General features: G+C 34.1%; 3 protein-coding genes across 3 annotated transcripts; 1 reads left to right on the forward strand and 2 right to left on the reverse strand.

Moving 5' to 3' along the window:
* Nucleotides 1–409: 409 nt before the first annotated feature.
* LOC142551515 (cyclin-D3-1-like) lies at nucleotides 410–2,180 on the reverse strand. The gene is made up of 4 exons (XM_075660793.1): nucleotides 1,522–2,180; nucleotides 1,179–1,380; nucleotides 903–1,033; nucleotides 410–800 (listed from the first exon to the last, which is right to left on the reverse strand). Exons 1-4 carry the CDS (start codon nucleotides 2,029–2,031, stop codon nucleotides 558–560), a joined length of 1,086 nt encoding a protein of 361 aa, XP_075516908.1. The 5' UTR covers nucleotides 2,032–2,180; the 3' UTR covers nucleotides 410–557.
* Nucleotides 2,181–8,809: 6,629 nt separating this feature from the next.
* On the reverse strand, nucleotides 8,810–14,277 carry LOC142551517 (protein DCL homolog, chloroplastic). Its single transcript, XM_075660794.1, has 3 exons — nucleotides 13,884–14,277; nucleotides 10,495–10,609; nucleotides 8,810–9,269 (listed from the first exon to the last, which is right to left on the reverse strand). Exons 1-3 carry the CDS (start codon nucleotides 14,255–14,257, stop codon nucleotides 9,099–9,101), a joined length of 660 nt encoding a protein of 219 aa, XP_075516909.1. The 5' UTR covers nucleotides 14,258–14,277; the 3' UTR covers nucleotides 8,810–9,098.
* Nucleotides 14,278–16,577: 2,300 nt separating this feature from the next.
* Nucleotides 16,578–19,931, forward strand: LOC142551518 (protein RER1A-like). Its single transcript, XM_075660795.1, has 3 exons — nucleotides 16,578–17,002; nucleotides 19,280–19,460; nucleotides 19,574–19,931. Exons 1-3 carry the CDS (start codon nucleotides 16,638–16,640, stop codon nucleotides 19,628–19,630), a joined length of 603 nt encoding a protein of 200 aa, XP_075516910.1. The 5' UTR covers nucleotides 16,578–16,637; the 3' UTR covers nucleotides 19,631–19,931.
* Nucleotides 19,932–23,199: the final 3,268 nt, after the last annotated feature.

The following is a 23,199-nucleotide window of genomic DNA, read 5'->3' on the forward strand; positions in this document are numbered from 1 at the left end:
ATGACAAATGGCCGACAAATTGTTCCTCCCCTCACATGCAAACAAATTCTACACTTTTCTCTATCGATCGATATTCCCTCCCACACCAGTCCTTTTCCCTTCCTCTACTGGAAAACTCACCACTATGAAAATCTGAATGTAAAAACAAAAAGTCACGCGCACAAGATTTTACAACAAAGATTATATACGAAAATATTAAAATATTGTTCGTGTTCTTAAGTTCTTGGCTTCATCTGGATAAAATGCCAATCATCGTTGCCTCTCTGTACAGCCCCAGCTAGATCTCCATACCCCACCATTGATACAGACAAAATACCAACATAAACGACTGATGCATGCTTACGGTTCATTTTTGTCGCGAATTTGATGTTTTTTTACCGATGAAAATTTAATTTATTTTTACGGAAAATGAATGAAATTCAGTCAAGATGGCAAACAGTTTGTTCATACACATATTATTGAACATATATATGAAATGTTGATCTCTAGTCTATGACAAATTTGAAATAATAAAATATGAAAATGAGGGAACTTGGACTCTTGGGGGGATTATCATATCAGAAAATTGCATGATTTTGACTCTGGGACTTGGTTTTCTTGGACAAAGGCTCTGGTGAGGAGGAGGCAGATGCGATACTCTTCACCGCCCAGGAATCGTTTGAGCTTTCCGAGCCCAATGAGACTTCCAATACCCCATTGGGACTGCAAGGCGACGATCTGAACTTTCTTTTGTTGCTTGAGCAGAAGTGCACACTTGTGGCCACATCTTGTATGAACCTGCAGCAGTCTTCCACTTTTTCCTGTAATAATTTCATAGTTTTTTTTCAAGATTTGTAAGTCAAATTTGTGGGGAAAACAGAGATTTGAACCATGATTAGAGAGAAAATGGCAAGAATCAATACCTTGTTTGTTCCAAGAATGTTTATCAGGTGATCTTGATATTGCACTCCAATGGTGGGTTCAACACTATTTATAACATACAGCATTGTGGCAGTGGCCAATGCAGAAGGTAGATGGCACACTGCTCTACAATCTGCAAGTGATTTTATACATCAAACTTAGAAAATACAAAAACCCGTTAAGAAAATTTATCAAAGAAGAATTATTGAAACTAAAGTTAATATATATATATATAAACACACACACACACACACACACACACACATCTAGTTTTCTACCAGAAATAATGGAAAGAAGCAGGCACTCGGATCTCCTGAGGACATCTTTAGAGAAAGAGCTCTTTAATCCAAGATTCCTCGAAATGTAATCAAGAAATGAATGTGGGGTGACTGGATTCATCTTCCATTGAAGCGTTGAAAGAACCAAAAGCTCCATTCTTTGAATGGTTTTTGACTCAAACACATACTTGGCCTCCTCCACCTAAAATAACATTAAAAAATATTTAAAAAATCAAATCTAACTGCATCCCAGAAGATCCTACAAAAAATCACAACAAATCCAACATTCGAAGGAAAATATGCATCAAGATTTACTAATACATTTTTTAACTTTTTCACATACTTGGAGGTCTAAAAGTAGAGGCACTTGAGTCTCCTCAACTTTTGCAGCCAAAGAAAGACAAGCCACAGCAACAAGTTGAGTCATCCACGGCTTCTCTCTGTGAGACTGAAAACTGTAGAGAAACCTATCCAGATAATTAACTGCAAGAACCGCAGTTAGAGCAGAAAAGGAGTAATACCCAGTAACCTTTAGAATCCACTCCACTGCCTCACCCCTAGATGGGCTCGGCTCAAATCCACCGCACACTTCATTTCCCTTCTCTTTGGCCAATAAACATTTCAATTCTTCATCTTCGCCCAAAGATTTCTGCTCCAAAAAACCCACAAAAGATTCAGAATTAATTAACTTATTGTTATCTTTGTCCAAATCACTGTCCCCGACCCCTTCTTCCGCGATGAAAAAATAGCTTCTTGCGTTGTTTTCTATAATTTCTTCATTACAATCCCAATGCTCTTCCTCACAATGCAAAGAATCGATGGTGGACAATGGGTTTAGTTGATGAAAAGACATCCTCTTCCGGGAAGAAGAGTTTCAAGGCGTGCATTCATTATAGTCCAACAAAGGGACAAAGAGCGGTAAAGAAAGAGTGGCCTTGAGATGTGCTTTGAGCCATCCCAATAAGAGAAAGTGGAGGAAGGTGGAGACTTAAAAGAGTGAGAGGAGCTGTAGCAGTGTAGCTTATATTTTGCTTTCTTGAATTACTATTACTCTAAATTAATTTTATTAATTAAAATACAAGCTCATTCAAATATTAGGTCTCTTGTGAGACGGTGTCACGAATCTTTATCGGTGAGACTGATCGATCCTACTGATATTCAAATAAAAATTAATACTCTTAACATAAAAAGTAATTTTTTTCATAGATAACCCAAATAATAGACCTATCTGACAAAATACGATCCGTGAGACCGTCTCACACAAATTTTTGTCTCCTTCAAAATCCTAAGAGCTCATTTAATTATTAATAGCCTCAATCAATTTTGGTCTTAATCATGAATCGTGATTAAAATTTAACGTTTTATTAATATCGTCTCATCCATATTTACATAAATATACACGATAAACACATTATCTCGATGTATACCCGACAAGGAATCCCGAAAATGGAAGCATGCGTGCGAGCTAGCTAGAGTGCGCGAGTGCGTAAGATAGACATGCAGGCTAGCTACATCGTATTTCTGTTGGGCTTTAGGGCTAGTATAATAAATGGGCCAGAACTCCAAAATACGTATCAGTACAGTGGGCCGTTCTAGAGTAGGGTCCACACGAAAAAGTTAATATTTTATAAATTAGTATTAAATTACATACCATATGAATTTCAGTTGTAATTTTCACAATATATGAATTATAAATATAATGGAACATATGAAGTAAATTTGATACAAATGAAAGTTATAAATTTATGATTATTTATTTTCAATATTTTTAAATTACCCAAGAAGAAAACTTTCTCGTTATGTAAAATTTTCTACGTAATTTCTTTGGTTATGAAATAAGGTTGTGTTCGGATCGACTAATTTTGACGAACATTCTATTTATTTAAAATTCGTTTCTAAAAAAATTCGTCCAATTGATTTGAATTAATTGATATCAAGGTATCAATACATGTCGATATTTAAATATCTGTCTGCCAACTTCCATAGAAAAAAGAAAAGAAAAAAAAAGACAAGCAACCAAGTTATTATTGATGATCTACACAATGTCGCAATCTTTGAAATTTAATTTGAGAAATAAAAATATAACATTATAGGTGAAAGTTATAACAGAAATCAATAATATATATATATATATATATATATATATATTTATTTATTTATTTATTTAAAGAAAAATAAAAATTAAAGAGATACATAATTAGATATCATAAGAAATAAAATAGAAGCAATAATGAAAGATGGAAATAAAGGAGTAGACCGGCGTCGATAAAGAAGCTCATAAATCAAAGCTCACAGCGCCACTGCCTCTTTTCTCTACTTTTTCTTTCACATTCTAAATATATCAACATCACTTATTAATAAATTTTAATGTCATTGCTCTCAGGTAGGGGTGTCAAAAATGTGACAAGATCCGGTAATCGGACCGATTCGACTCGAAAAAAATCAAATTTGAATTAAGGATTTTAAGTTTGTATTTGACCCGAAATTTTTTATTTAAAAAAAAATATATATATAATTAATAAATATTTAATATATTTTTATGTATTGTTTGTTTGAAAATTTTTATTATATATTTTCATAATTTAATATTTATTTTGTGTATTTTTTTAAACAATTGTTTATTTGATTTAATAAATAAATTTTATTTTTTACAATTAGATATTAAATTTTAAATCATACATACGAAATTTTGTTATTATGTATTTAAATTAAAATATTATTATTTAATTATTTTTTAAAAAAATAAAAAATAAAATCGGGTTGAGTCAGGTTCGAGTTGGAAGTTATTTTGTTGGTTCGGGTCGGGGGAGGGGTCGAACATATTTTTGATACTATCATGCATCAACCCAACCCGAACTCACCCAACCCACCCGAATTGACACATCTACTCCCAAGTTGTCCGCCAATTGTCAGGAGCTCAATGTTTTTTATCAATAATTTTTTGGTGAGCTTGTTACGGTTTATTTGGTGCGATATATCTAGTTAACATGATTTGTACGTTATTATATTAACAAAAGATCCAAAAGATTAACCAGTGTTTGTCGAGAAACAACTGTTGTGGATTTCATCGTAACAAAAGAAAGTATTATTAAATAGTAGATAATAGGTATAATCTACGTGACAACGGCGAAAAACAAATTCACATATAATCACATCCAATAATATCTATGATTGCATCCCAAAAAAAAAGTGAAGAAAAATACAGAACTATTCTCTCTTTCTTCTTTTGTCCCGTAATTTCAACGCCTCTTTAATTTCTTTTGTAAACGTATTTGGCTGTATATACTTTGCCAACGGTATCTTCCCGACAAAAAAATTAAAAGTAAGCCGATCAAAGTTGCCATTACGGCAGGCCTTCTTTTTTATCATCTTTTAGGAGTGGATTAATATTTATTTTAGAAAAACGAATCCTTTAATATATGTCATATGGACAATATTTTTTCGATGAGCAACGCATCTCTTTAAAATGTACTCAAAATAGTCATCCTCGTCCAAGTAAAACGACATAAATTTTCTCCTTTGAAAGAGATTCGTGAGTTCGAACTCACATAAAAGCAAAAAAACTCACCCGTCTCACTCTCACTCACCTCTATGTTGTAATAATAATAATAATAATAAATATATTTCGAAATAATTCTAAAATTTTGGATCGTCCATGTCTGGTAAATCTTATTCAACTAAATCAAATCAAAATTCAAAAGGAAAGCAAGGAAATGCTAGTAAAGATCAACTCCATGCTGACCTCCCGTTACTTGAATCTTTCTCTCACTTTTGAGTCTTTTAAATACTACACTTTTTTTTTACAATAATGAAAAATAATTCATCTAGTACAACTAAATTTTTTTTGTAGATTTTTAAGTGTGTTTTTGAACTTGATGCAACATTTCGACACGCTCTCGTCGCGTAAACCATGTCCCGCATCAAGAAAGGTACGATAGATAACGAAAATTTATTATTATTATTATTAATCTAATAATGCACAAATACGTTAGAGTAACTATCTTGATCATTTCAATGGATGAACTTATTTTATACAATAAAAGTTGGTAAATTTAAATATAGCTATATGATTTGTTAACAGATAAGTTAAAAATCTGTGTGCGTGAATTATCGCGTGTATGAGTTGATAATATATTTATATGTATGGAATTAATTAGAGCAAATGGGTGGGGGCAATGTGTGTAATCAAGATACTTGAACGCAATTATGATGTTTTATGGCAGCAATTAAAGATACACCATATTACAGCTATATATATATATATATATATATATATATATATATGTTGATTGATGTTGAGTACTTAGAGCAGCTGTCGTCACCATAATGAGATTGCGATCATGATTCACAATTAATTATTAAGACAACAAAATACATGAATTAATATTTTTAAGTTCATACTCTCACAACTAGATTAAAAGTTATAGTCGACAATATAAGTAAATTTTATTCCTTATAGTGTAGTGAGGAGTTGCACCTGCTTGCGTGTCAATGTATCGAGCTGTTATATCCATGAGTTCAGAGAGAGACATACTTGTTATACTGGATTTACCTCATATAATCGAGAGAACAATTTTATATTTTTTTGTTGTTAGCACTCTCTTTACCATAAATCAATCTTAACCAATAAGATGTCACAAGCTTCTTTTACGGCTCTTTTCAGCCAACCAGATTATACAATATTATCAACAGCTTGACGTATGAAAGTTTTCTATGAGGCATGAAATTGATTCTTTCAATATTTATCTCACTCAACCACATTTAAACCAAAAAATTGTATAATTATTATTTAATCTAATTGGGAAATTTTAGAGCATATTTAGTTCTAAAACTGTTTTTAAATATATGAAATTTTCAAAGTAATTTTCCATATATCCTCATCGGCTCAGCTTGTAGCTGTAAGCAGTAGTAATTTAGTTTATTTGTAATTATTAAAATTGTAAAAAATATTTTAAATAATATAATATAAAGTTAATAATTTTTCTTCCCCTTTTGGACCAACTACAATTATCTACTCTCATATTATCATCAACTAGTATCTCATCCGTACAATACACAGATAATAAAATCAGTAAGTATGAGCATATAAATAATTATTTAAAATTATTGATATAATTAATTATTATATAATTTTTTTATATTATTCATATTCAAACAAGGATAATAATCTCGTCATCAAATTGAATTATTTATCATTCATATGATATACTGACCGAATTGAACTGTTACTAATAAAAAATAAAAAATATTACAAATTCATATATTATTTGTCTATCAAAATTTTAAAGAATAAAAATAAAAAAATCATTTAATTGATGATTGGAATCAAAAGAGACTAGGACTGAGACAATAATTTTACAACATAAAAGAGAATTTATTACGTATAATTGGAAAATTAAATGCTGAAATAATTTTCCTCCCTGGATTCATTCCCTATGTAATTCACACAACTCACACGCACAAAATGTGCAGACCCAAACCCTATGTTTCAATTATATAGACTTTTTTTTTTACTAGTCCATTACTTCCTGATATAATTATTCATAAATATTATTTAATTAATTGGACTTTTCTATAATCAGGGTTCAGACTACAAAGTGGAGGAGTGTATAATTTTTTATTAAACATTTTTATATTTTTTTGGACATGCAAACATATAACACCAACCTAAAATTGATGTACATGTGTATGATTAACATACAAAAGATCTACTCATAGAATCTATTCTTTTATTATAAAATTTTATATTTGTATATTCTAAATAAGAACTTCAAAATAATTTACATGATTGATTAATAAAAATAAGTTACTTCTCAAAAAATAATACTATATATTTTTCATTTAATAATTCAATAATCATAGCTATCAACATTTGAATTTCTCATTGATATATTTGATTGTCTTCGAATATCAGACATTTTAACACTTTATTCGCTATCAAATTTAAAACAACATAAATAATTCAAAATCTAATGGATAATATTCACATGTTGCGAAATTTTCTTAAATGCTTCGTACGTGTAACATTGCATACATAGACAAGTACTGATGGAACATATGAACGTTTCATCAATAATCACGAGTTTGATTTCTCTTACCAATATCTACTTGAATGAGTCTGTTTCACCTGACTTGCGCAGTATTATTTACCTGGCTAACGTAAATTGATGACTATTGCGTTAATTAGTCCGATGGTTTACTCAATGAACACAAAGAATAACAGTTGCGGAAAAACGAATAATTTAAAAACATTAGTCTAAGTTGCATAAATTGACCAAGAAATAGAATAATGTGAACTAATTGGTCGCACGTGAAATGGAAGATATAATGATAGATTCACCAAGTACTATATCCCAGCTGGTATGGATTAGAGATAACAAAAGCTTGCTCAACGTGAAGCCAAGCTACATTAATTGGTGGAATTAAGAGCCCTCTGTCAATTGGCATGTGGAACAGTTCAATCCCACGGAACCATTTCGATTCTGCATCATCATCGCTACAAAAGAAGGCTGGTTTTTGTGGACACGACAAATGCATACTGCTCAACCTCTCTCATTCATCTTGCCACTTCTTTTGGATTCTGTTGTCGTTTATATACTTAATGTAATCAGATCATAATTTCTTTTTATAAAAACATTGATACAAAAATCAATGAATGAATTCTTTAAGTAGTATGACACTGTATATATATATATGTGCCTTTGCCCCGTTAGCCGACGACGCTTGTATAAAATGTCGCCCGAGGAGTACCGATGATGACCGTCAGGACTTTAAGCTTGCTTTCGGACGAGTTACTCTCATGAGACGAGGTCTTGACCTCCAAATGAGGTACCGTAGGAATGTGTAATTGGTCGTTGTGTACTCTCAAAAACACGTAAAGTCTCTCGTATTTTTATGTGAGCGTGTTTGTGCGGATTTGAAGGTGGACACCCATTAGGCTGGAACATCTTCTTCTCAACAATGAATACATTGTTAACAAACTTCAAAGCCACCTAACTAACATATATAGTATTCTCGTGAAGATCTATATTTGATAATCAGATTTGACAACATAGATGAAACGATTACATTTGGTCACTTTAAATTTGACATGATGGATCAAACGATTTTATTTGGTCACTTGAATCAGATCTCCCGTAGCCAAATCTGACCCGTGGTCGATAAAATTATCACACCACATGCTATGTATATGTTTATACGCTAAATTTTGACTTGTTTTGAATAAAAACTCGAAGCACAGAACTCAAACGATGGAGTGGAAATTTTTGGCAATTGGATTGCTTAATTTTGATGCGACATTGTTGGTACAGTTGGATGTAAAGGTTGCAAGGTACAACATCATGTTGTCACAATCAGGTAAAGGCCACCACTTTTTTTTTTCACCTCACACAAAATTACCCAAAATAATTTCTTCAAAAAACGAAAAGAAAATTACACAAAAGAAGCAATGGTAATTTGACTAGGACCGCGATGCTGTCAAATTAATTATAGTAATACATATAGCGAAATTGCCAAATTTACTTTTAAATAAAATAAAGAAATTAATAGCAAAAAAAATAAAATAAAATAAAAAAACTTAAATATATAAAAATAGGGGCCTTTTAAAGCTCTCTCTTAAATGCTCGAATTCCTTGCGTTAAAGAGCAGCTCATTAATAGAACAGTATCTGCTGCAACGAACAGCTACTTAACAAAATACAGCAGCAGTAAAGAGAATTTATATGCTACTCATAAATCACCTTTCCTAATTCACAAATTAAACAAATCCATTAAAAATGGATTCTCCCGACAAGCACAACAAAATTCATTACTTCTTTATATCATCAACAGCCAATCTAGAATGCCATATTATAAGGTAATCAAGAAAGCCTCGAACAATGGCGAGACTGAAGATGTAAGGAGAAAGTGCCTTCAAGAAAATTTAGCAACTGCTGCGCTTAAAATGCTCTTTTATAAATCTTTCGGCGTGGGAAGCGTACTTATCTCGAATGTAGGCCCGGATACATTTCTGGTAGGAGAAATCAATCCATCCACCGTCGGTTCGTACCACAAAAAGGCATCTTGAATGCTTGAACTGGGGATGTCGATCAACCTACATAAAAAGTTGAAGTGATGAAGTTACGAGTTCGACTGGTCAATGATAGAAACACTTAGGTGGTTCGATGAAGCAATGAACAACTATTAAACTCCACTTTGATGTTCATGATAATTAACACAATTATATTGTCTTTGTTTGAAGAACATGGATCAATCCATGAAAATACATGTACAAACTCCAAGATCTAAACATTTTACATATAAATGAACTCTATATATCCACAAAATTTTCTTACCCCCTTTAGAGAAAAAAACCACATCCATATATAACCATTATATCATGTAGATCCCGCAGGATCCAGAATGGTAACTGATTTATTAATAAACAGGTTGCCCAATAGAAATGGTCATCCAAGAAGACAGACCTCCCATAAACGTATATCATTAGATGGTCTTAAACAATAGAATACATTATTAGCCTCAGTATGTAGGAGGGAGGGAGGAAGGTAAAACTAATATCGATGTGAATTGAGAACAATCTAGCCTTCATGGTCAAGAGAGTTGCCATGCTCCATTTTTCGTCTTTGATGACAACATGTAAAAACTGAAATTGAACATATTATAAAGGAGAGCACGATTGAGAATATAATTTTGTTGTCTAAATATTTAAAATCAATGACCGAGTTCGATTACTTTTAACAGTCGATTTCAGATGAAACCTTCTTGGAGACATAGCATTATTTTCATGCAAAATAAAACAGAGTAACATGTTTGCAACTTGGAAGAAAGACCATATTTAGCTCATATCAGATGAATGGTTTCTAAAACTTCTCTTCCTTTCTTTTGAAACACTTTATTTTTTGAATTTAAGCGAGGTGAAACAAGTCAATTTTGACCACAAATACGAATTTAAACATGAATATATATTTTTTTGCCAACTTCTAAGCAAGTTGCCTCCAATCTCGAGTACCATTTTGCGACTTGAAACTTGAACACTACCAAACCGAAGAATATCAATCAAACAATATCCGAAACAATTGTAAAACCTGTTCTGGCATTCCATATTGATACCCTACATGGGTATTGTTAATGTAGGATATTAACAAAACTTAAAATAAATCAGGAATAAATTCCTCCCCAGGTTATACAACTAAACATAAATCAATCGAACAAAAAATGTTCCACATATTGAAAAAAACAAGTGAATAAAACAAAAAATCAAGTGGATAAACAACAGGATAATCGAGTTTGAAATAAGTAGCAAACATATTGAAACTGACCATAATTGAATCCAGTCCACATCCAATCTTATCTTCAGAATGAGGATGATGCACAAGAAGTTTATCGACCACAACTTTCTCGTCTTCATGGGTAAGTCGTTCTCCATCCATGTATCTAGAACAAACAGCACACTCAGTCAAAGGGCTGCAAAAGACTGTCTAAACATCCATGAGCACAATACTGTTTTAGTTGCGAGAGAAAGATAAAAAAGAAAATGTGACATGGGACGATGCTGCCATGTTGAATTTTCAGTAGGAATCAAGGGAAGGACACATATTTGGCTCAAACACTGATTGGGAATGTCTTATTGGCAAACAATGACATCATGCTACACCTCAGTTTGCCATAAATAAAAAGGGCATAAGATGCAAGGGTGGCAATCACTACTGCTTGACAATTGCCAAATTTTTATCAACCAAGCTATTAGAAATTCAAGTTTAAAAATAAGAAGCCATGGCCCAAGGAGATTGCATTTAAATAACTTCTAGCCATTCCAAAAAAAATGTGAATGTGTTATGTGTCATTGCACATGTAGCAAATCTTTCATTAACTGAAATAAAGAAGACATGCATACAATTTTATTTGCAAATGCTAAACATAATTTGTTATTTATTCATTTTGGCACTATTAGTCACATCTATGTATGTGTTAGACACGGTAACCAGTACAAAAAGCCATTAAACATCTCAACTAGTTATTAGCTAAAATGAAATCAATAAAAATCTCATTGAATCTTTCTGATTGAATAACACAGAAGTCAGCTAATACAAGTGTTTGCGGTTTCCTTTTTTAGTGGGCTCTAATTGTCATAGAGCTATTCTATAGTTAAAAAAACACGCAAGTCAGCTAGTTTTATCACATTTTTCACAAACCTTGACCACATCATTCCCCTGGAAACCTATTCCCTTGTTAAAAAGGAAAAACCTTAGATGAAGTATTAAAGCAATTTTAAATGATCCATCAAAATCTATTTGGGTAAATAGGCATTTAAGAAACTGGTTTAGAAAGCCACTAGAAACTGCATTTAAACTGGGACACGTCTGAAATGGTAAGATAGATTGTTTTGGCAGGTGTCTATGGCAAAAATGAGCTGCATAGGTTTGGTTAGAGAAAGAGTGATCAGAATCTGAGAAAGGCACCCCTTCAAGTTCTAGAAAAGCTCAACAGAAAGGTACAGCAAGCTATGGAAGAAAAGATGTGTGTTGAATACTCAAATTTCCGAATATAACATGTTAAATGTGCCACTTCGGTTGAATTAAGTTCTCGAAAGTTGTATATATGGACTTGAACAATCCTCCCATTGAGCTAACTTTTGGGTTAAGTTACACACAAGTCTATGATCTTGACATGAGATCAGAGTCTAGACCCACTATTATGTGTTGGAATGTCCTAATGGGCCATCCGCTAATGTCTTGTAAACATCACACTCTAATTGTTTATTTCTTGGCCTGAGGGTGTGTGTGTGTTATATTCCACATCGGACAGATTAAGTTATTGTGAGTTGTACATATGGACTTGGACAATCTTCCCTCTAGAGATAGTTTTTGGGGTGGAGTTGGTCCCAAGTCCATGATCTTAACAGAACATTCTATGTCTCCAGCTGTTCGATGAACTAGTCCTCGGATAGCTTGATTCCACAGGAAAGTTTATAATAAAACTTAGAAAAGTTATGAAGGAAATCGGCCACTTTATCTAAATGAAATAAAACAACATACCATAGACCCACGATTCTTGTTCAAAGAAGCCAGAAACAGGAACCATCTTCTAGCAACCAAAGTCGAAATTGTTTTTCGGTTTCGATTAGAAAACCAAAAGCTAAAGTAAGCACATATATTTCAGTTTCGATTTCTAGAAATGATAAATTGGAATCAAAATCAAAACTGCATGAAATCTTTGCCAGAATTATAAACACATCTTAAGTTTTTTAGGCCCCCAATATATGCAAATAATTTAATGATATAATTTAAATTACTTCTTTAATGCAGATTAAATTTAAAACCCTATTTTATTTTAGTTTTTACAATTGAAATATAAAAATTCATAATGTTTCATTATTGACAAATATATTTAATTAATTTGATAGTTTGATGACCCAATCATACTCATACCCCTGCTTTTTCTTGGCATTCAAATTGTAAAGGTGTCAACTTCCAATAAAACCTATTCAAACCATAACAAATTCAGAAATGGAACGGAAACTTGTTCCAACATTTAGTTGAACTGGAACATTTGGTTTCAGAATAATGGTCAAACCTATTCGCTGCCCAAGAATACACCACAGGAAACACAGAAAATCAGCAATTACAACTCATCAGATCTTGATAAACTTTTACTACAATCTCTTCTAAAGTCCTTCTTAAAATGACATCCTCAATCACACTTTTTTGTTAAAAAATCTGGCATTTTTTTGCAGATTATGCTTCGCACGGGAAAGGATACCAAAAAATGGAGATAGGTTGAGGCTGAGGTTGTGCTTTGATTGATGGATTTGATTTGGAGGGAGAGATTTGTTTTGGAGAGATATTTGAGGGATGTATTTAGAATAACAATTGACACTCATCTTAGGTATATTTGAAATTCACTACTATTACTATTAAAATTACATAGCTTGATACGGAGTGGACTTGAAATTCACTTCAACTTTGTTCAACTTTGTCCATCTACGCAAATTGAGGAATTCACAATTAATGGATTTTGAAATTCATGACCTCAAGTCCATCAATCCAAACACAACCAGCTATACCAATGGAAAGGAAAGAGGAAAATCACATATTTCCTAGCCACATGTTCTATTCCTTCAAGCTCAGACACGTTTCATCAAATTAATTGAGGAGGAATCACTTTTGAAATCAGCAAACTAAACTACACTATCTATCAAGTTAACCACTTTGGCCTTTCAAAAAAATAAGTTAGCCACTTTGGAGAACCTCAAGGAAAAAGAACCATTTAGCTTAAAAGTTCAACTGAATTCTTAGATGGAGCATATGCTTTTGCAATTTCAAGAATCCAAAGGCACGAATTGCCTCTTCTAACATGAACAATTTGAATATAAGTGACGACTATGGATCATGCTAATAGCATAATCACCTAAAATATCAGAAAATAATAACATTTACACAACATATAGTATTCAGCGGAAACTCGCCATTTACATGCAAAGCAAAAACGTTGTACCCCATCGGTTTTGATCAAAGGGCTCCAAAAATCTATCTTTCCGTCGTAAAAAGGGGACAACATATAGCCAACAAGAAGATAAGCAGTGTTCGTCATACCATAGACTATATAAAGAGGAAATGCAGTGACCGCAAACCCCAAGTGATCGAACCAGCACAAACTCAATTTAAAAAGAATCCCAGCAAAAGAACGAGATCAAGCGAAAATTGTTTACCTGTCGGAGTGGAGGATTTCTTTGGTGAGACAAATAATGGGCTCAATGTCTTTAAGTATTTCAGCTTCTTTATCTTTCCATTTCCGAAAATCTGGGTCATCCCATCTCGAATAATGTCTCTGGTCATTAGCAGTCCGTGAGCTGGGGATTTTACCCAGAGACGGCGAGTCACTGTCGATCCGACTTGATTCTGCAGTGCCGCACCAGGAACGGAGAGTTACTGGCCCAGTTATGCGTCGTATGTGCTGCGGAATAAGGCGGTGGCGGAGGAAAGGTAGAGCTCTCAGGAGGAGCGGAGCGGCCATGGATTGGGTCGCCGTGCTTACCGGTTTCAGCACAGTAAGAAACGCACTTCTTATTTGCGAAGGACCCATGATTTTCCGAAAATTGCAAAATCCACTCAATGGTTATATATATATTTTTAGTAATCTTTGTACATAAAAATTTGACGTCATCATTTAACTGTTGAGTATTAACGAGAAAAATAAATAAATTATTCAATTTTAAAACCTACTTTTCAACACATAAATCCACATCAATTTACAAACCAACTTTCCCCCTTTTTTTTAGATAATGTTCAATAGTTAGAGGATGTTAGTGAGCTGAAGCTCTCACGATGTGTCAGCGTTCGAGACGATGTTACAGAGATGATACTAAAATTTGAGTTTTTTATTCAATTAAAAAAAATAATTAAGAACAAATAAAAATTACACGTGATTAAAAAAAATAAAATTACACATAACTAAAATATAAAAGCTTACAGAAAAATACACAAAATAAAATAATTTTTAAAAAAAATTACCGATCATCCTTACCAGTCATTTCCTTTTTTAACACTATTATTAATTATTTAAATTTATTATTTTTTAAATCTTTTATTAATTATCTGAATTATTTGAATATTTTAAAAAACAAAAAATATGTTCAAGGGAACTTCACCATCCCTCGCACGGACCACCTACACTATCGTGCAAAGATTGCTTTATCGCACCATTTTCTCGCCCATTGAATTGAAATAAGGTGAGGAAGCCCACCTTGTACACAGCTTCAACTCATCTTTTTTCAATTGTCCTACATCTAATTTTTCAATTAGTTTTTATTTATGATATTTTCAAGTCATTCTTATCCCATTTTTTTAGTTTTCTCGCTTTAATTTACATTTACATGTAGCATTGTAATCTATATTTTATATACAAATTCAATTTTGTCTATCACTTATGATTAATTAGATGAGGTGGATGAACAATTTACCGGATCAGGTTCTGTTCATTTTTGCGAATGCTAGTTATCAGGCAAAAGGGCTTCCGTACACTTAGAAGAGCAAAGAACGTTAGTGGGGCCCCAGAAAAAATTCTGGTGTAGCCACTCCGACGCTCAATTTAGTCGATTATTCACGCAAAGGAAAGTGTTGTATAGAGAATATATAGTGCTTGTGAAAATGTTGAGAGAATATATCTAATGATCGAGCAAACTTGAGTATTTATATGAGAAAAAGTAACGACGACCTTGTTTTTAGTGCTCGGTCACTCTTCGTGATCAGACAGCTGCCCACGCCTTGCCTTCTCACACTGTTACGACTAACAACTCATATTACTTTTAGTGTTGTCACATCGTCCCTATGTGTGTTGGTTGATATACTAATGATTTCAAGGTATGTTGATCCATACTTGTGGGCCTATAGTCGATGTCTGTTCCGAGATGCTCAGGCACTGATTCGGTTAAAATCACAATATGTAGATACTCCCGAAATCATTTTGATCACTCTCAAGGTAGGGGATTTTCCACGGCTTTGGTCAACTCAAACCTTGTATCATTGAAAGGGCTTATCATGATTTCTCGATCTGGATTGGCAACCTTGGGTGTTGGCAGGGATGATGGGACCTGGGCTCGTGGATTCCTCGAGTTTTCTTTATTGACAGACCAACTTCGATAGAATTTGGTCGAGAATGTACCTCTTTGATATCCTTATCTTCATCACAGAGGTGTGCTGCTCAATTTTTGAAATCTTCAAGGGTGTATATTGAGAAAATTGCTCGAGAGGGTTTCTTCTTTGTATCTGGTCCTCTATTTTCCCTACTTGGTTCCCTCTTTCTTTCTTCATGGCTTCCCTCTTCTGTCTCTGGATCTTTTCAATATTGATGTACTTTTATTTTCGAGATATCATATCTTCAAAATCCCGGGGCAATTTCTTTACCAGAGACCATAAAAAATCTCCTTCCCGGAGTCCTTACGTAAAAGTTGTGATTTTGTTTACAGGAGCACAAGATGGTATTTCCAGGACTGCTTTGTTAAACTTGCGGATATAAACCCATAATGATTCGTGTCCATTCAGCTTAACCTCGAACAGACTAAATCAGTCTTCTTATATGTCTTGCTTCCACAGAAATGATGCAAGAAAATATTCTAGAAATTGTCGAAAGAGTGGATACTTTGTGGCTCGAGTTTGTCAAACCGTCGTTGGGCTGAGTCCACCAACGCGGTGAAGAAAACTTTACACTTGATTTTGTCCTCGTGCTAATGTAACATGAACATGTTCTCGAATCGGGCCAAATGTTATTCTGGATCATTGTTCCCATCATACTCTCTGATTTAAAATAAATTTAATCAAACGTCATCTTAACCTCATTTTAAGCCTTTGGAGAATAAAATAACTAGTCAATTCACACACATGTATTTTCTTTTTGTACAAAACATTTTCGAAAGTCACAAAAACATTTTATTGTTATTATTTTAAAAAACGGATTATAAACTAAAATGAATGCGGGTGGCGGAACAGGCGACCTCGGCGATACTTCCGCCGCCTCCGCCGCGGCGCAATTCAGCCACGCGATGTGGCAGTGGTACCAGCACTTACTGGATAAATCGACTCCGTTGGTACTGTACCGGTGGATCTTCCTGTCGGTGATCGCTTTCATGTACGCATTGCGTGTGTACATATTGCAGGGCTTCTACATCACCACGTACGGTCTGGGAATCTACATCCTGCAGCTGTTGATTGCGTTTTTGTCGCCACAGGTGGATCCCGAAATCCGAGAGCTGAACGACGGCCCCACGCTCCCTACTCGGGGCTCCGAGGAGTTCCGCCCCTTTGTCCGCCGTCTCCCCGAGTTTAAGTTCTGGTTAGATAAAATCTCATTTATTGAATCCGTGATTGTTCTGAAATCGACAATCTTGTGCTATGCTAGAGCAAATGTTGCTGATCTCAGCGGCTAACACGTTTATGCGTGTGTTAAAGATAGACACAAAATTGCACCTTGTCATATGGGCGATTATTACATGTTTGCGAAGTTATGTTCATAGAAATGATGAATTCATTAACTAAGCGATTTGAAGCTTGATATTTCTTGTGTTATCATATGTGAGATATAAGGCTTTGCATTTGATTTAAGTAGTTCTATCATAGTTTTGAGTTGTTCAATAAACATGTTCAAACCCACCTCGAAAACGATAAGTGGAATAAAATAATGTCAAGGATCCTAATTAGTCGTAGGCTCGCAGCAAACACTTTAGAAATGGCATCTCTGGAAGAGGGGAGATATATTTTTTGTAGGAGGCACTATGTGCAGACTTCCTATCAAAGAATCAGGAGCAATTAGATATGAGGAGGCAAGTGTATATGGATGGATGACCCAGCTTAGTATTTATAGATTATGGATATCTCCATAGATGCTAGGGGTATGTCTGGTTTTTGTTTCCCGTGTTCCCAGATATTTGTTTTCAGAAAAAAAATGAGTTTTAATATATTAGGTAATGAAATGAACGTGTGGTTCTGTTTTTTCAAAACAACGTTTACTCTAATAGCCAAATTGTTCAAGTTTTTGGTTGGTAATTGAATTTTTAATATCATGCATGATTAAAAAATTTCAGAGATATTTAAAATGGTGTAATGTAATAATAATGTATATTTCGAGAGATATGAAAATTTGAATAAAAAGAATAATTATGTTGGGATTTGTTAAAATGAGCTTTTAGAAAACAAATGAAAATCAGTTAATGCTGTTATTTTTTGAAGATAGAAAATTGGTGTTCGGAACAAAACCAGTCATTCCCTATAAATTCCGCAGAGCTGCTACACTTAGTCTGCTGGTTGCCAATACCAGTGAGCAAGTGTAACTATCCAAATTGGAGCGAGCATGTGCAGCAATCCAAATTGATGGTCACTTATATAACTAAATATGTTGGAAAATCATTGAGATTCGTAAATTTATTCTTGATCTCGTTCTTGGTATAGTTTTGCCCGAGACGAAATGCCGCAACTCGTTATGAAATGACTTAGTGCAGTATCAAACTAATATAACACACAGAGATGGGTATTCTCCCTGACAAAACCAATGTTGTATGGTAAAAGCTTAAAAAACTAAGTTGAGTTGCCATGTAGGCATGGCCACGGCTTTGTCAGACTTATTCAAAATAAGTTTATAGATAAAAACGATAAAGTTGCATTGATCCATTCATTTACTTCCTATAATCCTATTCCATATTCTTCAAATTTTGAGGGCGTTCGGGACTTGGAGGTCGAGTGGCTGTATGAATTTTGGCTAATGGTTGCTTTGACTTTAGGTTCAATTGATTTGGTAAGTCTTGAGAAATTTGTGTTGTGATTTTTAATTGAATTTTGCAAGATTTGAATAAAAATATAAATTAAATTTCTGTAAATACTCATGGACGCTGACGTTTATACACAAACATTTATCTTTGAATAGATATCATCATGTTATGCCGCGTACTAATTTCTTTTAATTTCTTTATTGTGTCCTATTCACATTTTATCTGTATAATAGATTTTGAGGACACTGGTTAAATGAAGCAGGGAATTATTGAGAGGTCCCTCTTGGTGTCTTGTAGCATTAAGTGATAAAAATGAAACCATTGGTTTGCCTCTTCAATCAAATTTTTCTCTGTGCTGAAATAAGATGGTATCTTTTGCATGTAAAACAACCCCTTTGTTAGAATTATTGCCCTTGAACAATGTTATCGTCTGTTGATTTTGTGCCAGTAGTCAACGTCATCAAGCTCCAGTATGACTCTATGAGTGACATAAATCCCCTAAGCATATTTGTGGATGAGCTGTGTTCTTTATGGACATATCAAATATTACTATGTATTGTTTCGTTGACTAGCAATACTTTGGGCGTCCGTGTTTTGTTTCTCCCTGCCTCTGAGATTCTATGCAAGACAAGTTTAATGTTTACGTCCTGTAATCCATAGTTGAGAGCAATGAAAAAAGCATGGTTGAAATCTTTTGCTGCTCTGGACTTCTCCCATTTTTAACATGATAGAATACTTGGGGATTATGTCCTAATTCCTTTATTTTTTCATTCATGAACCAGCTTTGAATTTATGTAGTGTACATCTAAATTCTTATCCTTTCTATGTTCTTGGTAATTCAATTGCAGGCATTCTCTCACAAAGGCATTCTGCTTTGTTTTTGTGCTGACCTTCTTCAGTGCTTTTGACGTGCCAGTATTTTGGCCAATTCTTCTTTTCTATTGGTTGATTCTGTTCGTTTCAACAATGAAGAGGCAAATAATGCACATGATCAAATATAAATACGTGCCTTTTACATTTGGGAAGCAGGCAAGTTCAAAGTCTACCTGTGTTTATAATATTCCACTACATCTCCTATCTTTGTTTTTTTTTACGTTACCAATACCACCTCTTGTTGATCAAAATATTTCTCATTTATTCAGCGTTACCATGGGAAGAATGTAGCTTCTGGTGATGATACAAATACTGCCAGGCTTTAACAGGTGGAGTAAGGCCTTTGATTCAGAGGACAGACTTATGTTTAGAGCTTTGGAGATCGATTATCACTTGTAGCGCCAGTAGTGAATCTCTCCTTTGCTAGAGCTGCCCTATCATATCACCTGAAGCGTCGTGGACTAGAACAGATTTTGTTTATAATCCGATTATGAGCAGCTCTTGCCTGTAGAAACTCCATGAAACATAGGAAAATACTTAAATGTTTTATTACGAAATGGAATCTTGTATTTTCATCCCAAATTAAATGGCAGATATATCTAGATATTTTCTCTTCCGTTAAGATCATACTTAGCTGTGTTGCCTGCAGCCTTTCAGTCTGAGAACATAATCTAATCTGATTTCAAGGCTTGGCACTTGGCTTGTCAGGACCACATATATAGGGCAAAATGCTTTCAGGTTTGGGAAGCTTCCTCATTATGACGCATTTCCCTGAACACCAACCTCAAAATCCAATAAAGCATAAGGTGACTGCCTGGAAAATATGCTAAAGTACACATCAGCCATAGGCAAGGACAGTACACACTCGATACTTATTATTTGGTCCTAGTTAAGCCAGGATATTTTCTTTGCATTTAGCAATTTTTTTACATCATTAGTTTTCTGGCTATGTTGTTTGGCAATGAATTAATGCCATGTAAAAATTCAACAAAATTCAAAAGTCGAGTATCGGATAAAATTATATTAAACTTTAAATGAGTACACAACTAAAGAAAAAACTTAATTGGCAAGATTATGGCTGGATATTCGAAGATTGTTTAGGCATGTTCGCGGCCAACAGCTAGAGCCATATGTGTAAGGTCGTGATTGAAGACACAAATAGCGTACTCAAACAGAAATCTTTTTAAGTATGACAAAAAATCTGGCAATCACTGAGTTAATTCCCAAAAAAAAAATTTATAGTAGGAGATCCATATAGCGCCATTAGGGCTTGTGAGACTAAGAGTTGTCTGATGATTTAGCAATGGACTATCATGATATATTCATGGAAGAGATGAGAATTTGAACATTAGTGTGAAACAGAACCAATAGGATTTTCTCATGGAAAAAATACAGTATATCCCAAAAGATAAGGGAAGGTGGGGACAAATTATTATTGAAGGGACAGAGGGCCATGCTATTGATATCACTGCGGAAAGTTCTGCCCAACAATTGTAGTTGTCAAGTCTCTTTACTAGCCTCCACATTGGGGTGGATTATTTAACCTCTAGCTATCCATTAAAGAGAAACGCTTTAGGTGAACTTAAATTGTCATAAATTCTGATACTTAATCCTGCCATGCAAAGTTGTCTAAGATTTTTTTTTCTTTTTTGGTTCCTAAAGATCGGACACTCAATTTTGTGAACCATGGAGTATGGTATAGGTAGTTTTCGTTGTCATTAATTATGCAAGTCAATCTGTAACTAAATGGGATCCACTATGAGTAACTCCTTACACCATCTTGTTCTAATATTAATTGGTTTATGACTTGGAGCAAATGCTCGTGGTTGTATGTGCGTGTTATCCTCACATCTCAACAATCCTAAACAACTTTGTCAGCAAATAAACTTTGCAACAAATTTCTTGGTTAATCCTCTGCTACATGATTGGAGATGCACCTACATTTGTTGATTACCACCGTCTGGCTCGTGTGATGGATGATGAATGATACATGATATAGGGATGATAAATCAATATATGTGGATGTTATAATGATTTATATCTCTAATCTTCGTTAGAAGTTGAGTATGTAGCACCGTTGAATAAAATTTCTTCGGACACATTTAAATATATATATCTAGGAAAATGATGAGAAACATAGTCCATAGATTTTCCACTCACTAATTGATTGGTGGGTGGGTGGAGGACCACCATTTACTGGTCTCGTGCGAGTGACCCTGACTTACCATGTGTAAACTTTTGTAATCTTGCCTAGTGTTTTTTTAAGTTTCCAAATTGTCCAAGGTTACTTATTTTTTGTTGTCTCTAATTCATGATTTCAATGTTGGATAAATAAAATTTGTCCGTGTTTTGGTCTGCGAGTGTCACCATCACATGATTGCAACCATGCAATAACAATACTTTTAGACCAAAGAATTACATAATATAGATCTATTCTGTTGGTGTTGTGTGTGAGACAAATTAAACAAAATTATGGACTTTTAGCTTTTGCGTAACAGCGTATGTATCCGTTGTTTTCTGGGAGTGGATGTAGTCCAGTCATTTTAAAATACACATATCCAAGATTTGGAACACGAACTAATAAACATTCTAAATTTCACGTGTATGCACATGACTTTGTTCTATTCCAATAGTCCCATGATGTGATCCTTTCGTTTTCTTTTTTTCATTCTTATCATAGCCACTGTGTTGTAACTTGTAAGATCCACGTTTCCACTGGGTACCAGTGGTCTATCGTGCCCGATTTAGATCATCGATTCAATAAGAACTTCAGACGCCTATGACTTGTATGTTGTATAGGTCCCCAGAAGAAAAAAACCCACTTGAAACTCAACTTCCCCTACAAAACTTGCTTCCTCTTCTCCATTATCCCCATATCTTCTATGTAATTTTTCATTTTTCTAAATTAATTCCTTTTTTGTTCAAAATTTCATGTAAATAAAAGTTGAACTTAGATATTAACTTTTATGTACGAATTTTTTTTTTATGATTTTTCATTTTATTTAATTATGCACAGACAACGCTTGTGTATGACGGCCAGTAAGAACAAATGTGGATTTGTTTGATACTGTTAGTTGTCTCATATTGGTTGAATAAAATACCTGGGAGTTGTATATATGGTCTTGGACAATCCTCCCCCTTGAGATAAGTTGAACTCAACCGTTGTACAGTGAGAAATCAATGTTTATCGAGAAGATTGATTTGTTTAGGTTGTGTTCAATGTGTTATGATAAGGACATGATTTTATCATCAACCTTACTCACTCGTTTGGTTGCAACTGTGATATATAATAAATTCAATCATGGGGGCCGGCAGTGAATACAATTTATGGTTGATATTTCATCACTTGTAAATACTTTCTCAACAGATGGACAACACAGTAATGTGGATTTCCAAGGATCAAATTATTTTCTTCATTGAAGAACCGAGAAAGTGCAAGCAAGTACTGAAGAGCAGTCGAGTCGGAGGAGAGATCAAAAGGAACAGCGGCTCATGCACCACGTAATCAACCCTTGATCTATGAAATGATGGACTTTATCACTCGAACTAATCCAACCAAACCCAGAGTTGAAAATAAACTATGCACATTAATGGTCACTGCTGATGTGGGGATGGTTGTCAATAGTGATGGTAGTAGAGACAAAGGATCAGACCAGTACTTTTGTTCCCCTGTTTGAGGTGATAAAACCAATCCATTTGAGAGGACCACACAGCAAACTGCATCCCATCTTTTCTGAATGGCTGGACGATGACTTTCGGGTTTATGCAACCACAAATTCAAGAAATCCGTTTCCATATTCAGCACTTGCTTATGGGTTAACATATGACTCGATTATTATCTCAATACGTATAGATATTTCATTTTCGTGGACTGATTTTGGCTCAAACCTTTCTC

This window comes from Primulina tabacum, chromosome 7, assembly GCF_025594145.1.
Source record: "Primulina tabacum isolate GXHZ01 chromosome 7, ASM2559414v2, whole genome shotgun sequence".
Classification (NCBI taxonomy): Eukaryota; Viridiplantae; Streptophyta; class Magnoliopsida; order Lamiales; family Gesneriaceae; genus Primulina; species Primulina tabacum.

What these genes read in the sequence shown, in the direction of transcription:
- LOC142551515 (XM_075660793.1), bottom strand. Translation starts at nt 2,031, where the DNA reads ATGTCTTTTCATCAACTAAACCCATTGTCCACCATCGATTCTTTGCAT. An exon ending in CTCTACTTTTAGACCTCCAA is followed by an intron (nt 1,381 to 1,521) that starts GTATGTGAAAAA and finishes ATGTTATTTTAG; the next exon opens with GTGGAGGAGGCCAAGTATGT. An exon ending in GCTTCTTTCCATTATTTCTG is followed by an intron (nt 1,034 to 1,178) that starts GTAGAAAACTAG and finishes AATCACTTGCAG; the next exon opens with ATTGTAGAGCAGTGTGCCAT.
- LOC142551518 (XM_075660795.1), top strand. Translation starts at nt 16,638, where the DNA reads ATGAATGCGGGTGGCGGAACAGGCGACCTCGGCGATACTTCCGCCGCC. An exon ending in CTCCCCGAGTTTAAGTTCTG is followed by an intron (nt 17,003 to 19,279) that starts GTTAGATAAAAT and finishes ATTCAATTGCAG; the next exon opens with GCATTCTCTCACAAAGGCAT. An exon ending in CTTTTACATTTGGGAAGCAG is followed by an intron (nt 19,461 to 19,573) that starts GCAAGTTCAAAG and finishes TCATTTATTCAG; the next exon opens with CGTTACCATGGGAAGAATGT.
- LOC142551517 (XM_075660794.1), bottom strand. Translation starts at nt 14,257, where the DNA reads ATGGGTCCTTCGCAAATAAGAAGTGCGTTTCTTACTGTGCTGAAACCG. An exon ending in GAAATCCTCCACTCCGACAG is followed by an intron (nt 10,610 to 13,883) that starts GTAAACAATTTT and finishes TGTTTGTTCTAG; the next exon opens with ATACATGGATGGAGAACGAC. An exon ending in GTGGACTGGATTCAATTATG is followed by an intron (nt 9,270 to 10,494) that starts GTCAGTTTCAAT and finishes CTTTTTATGTAG; the next exon opens with GTTGATCGACATCCCCAGTT.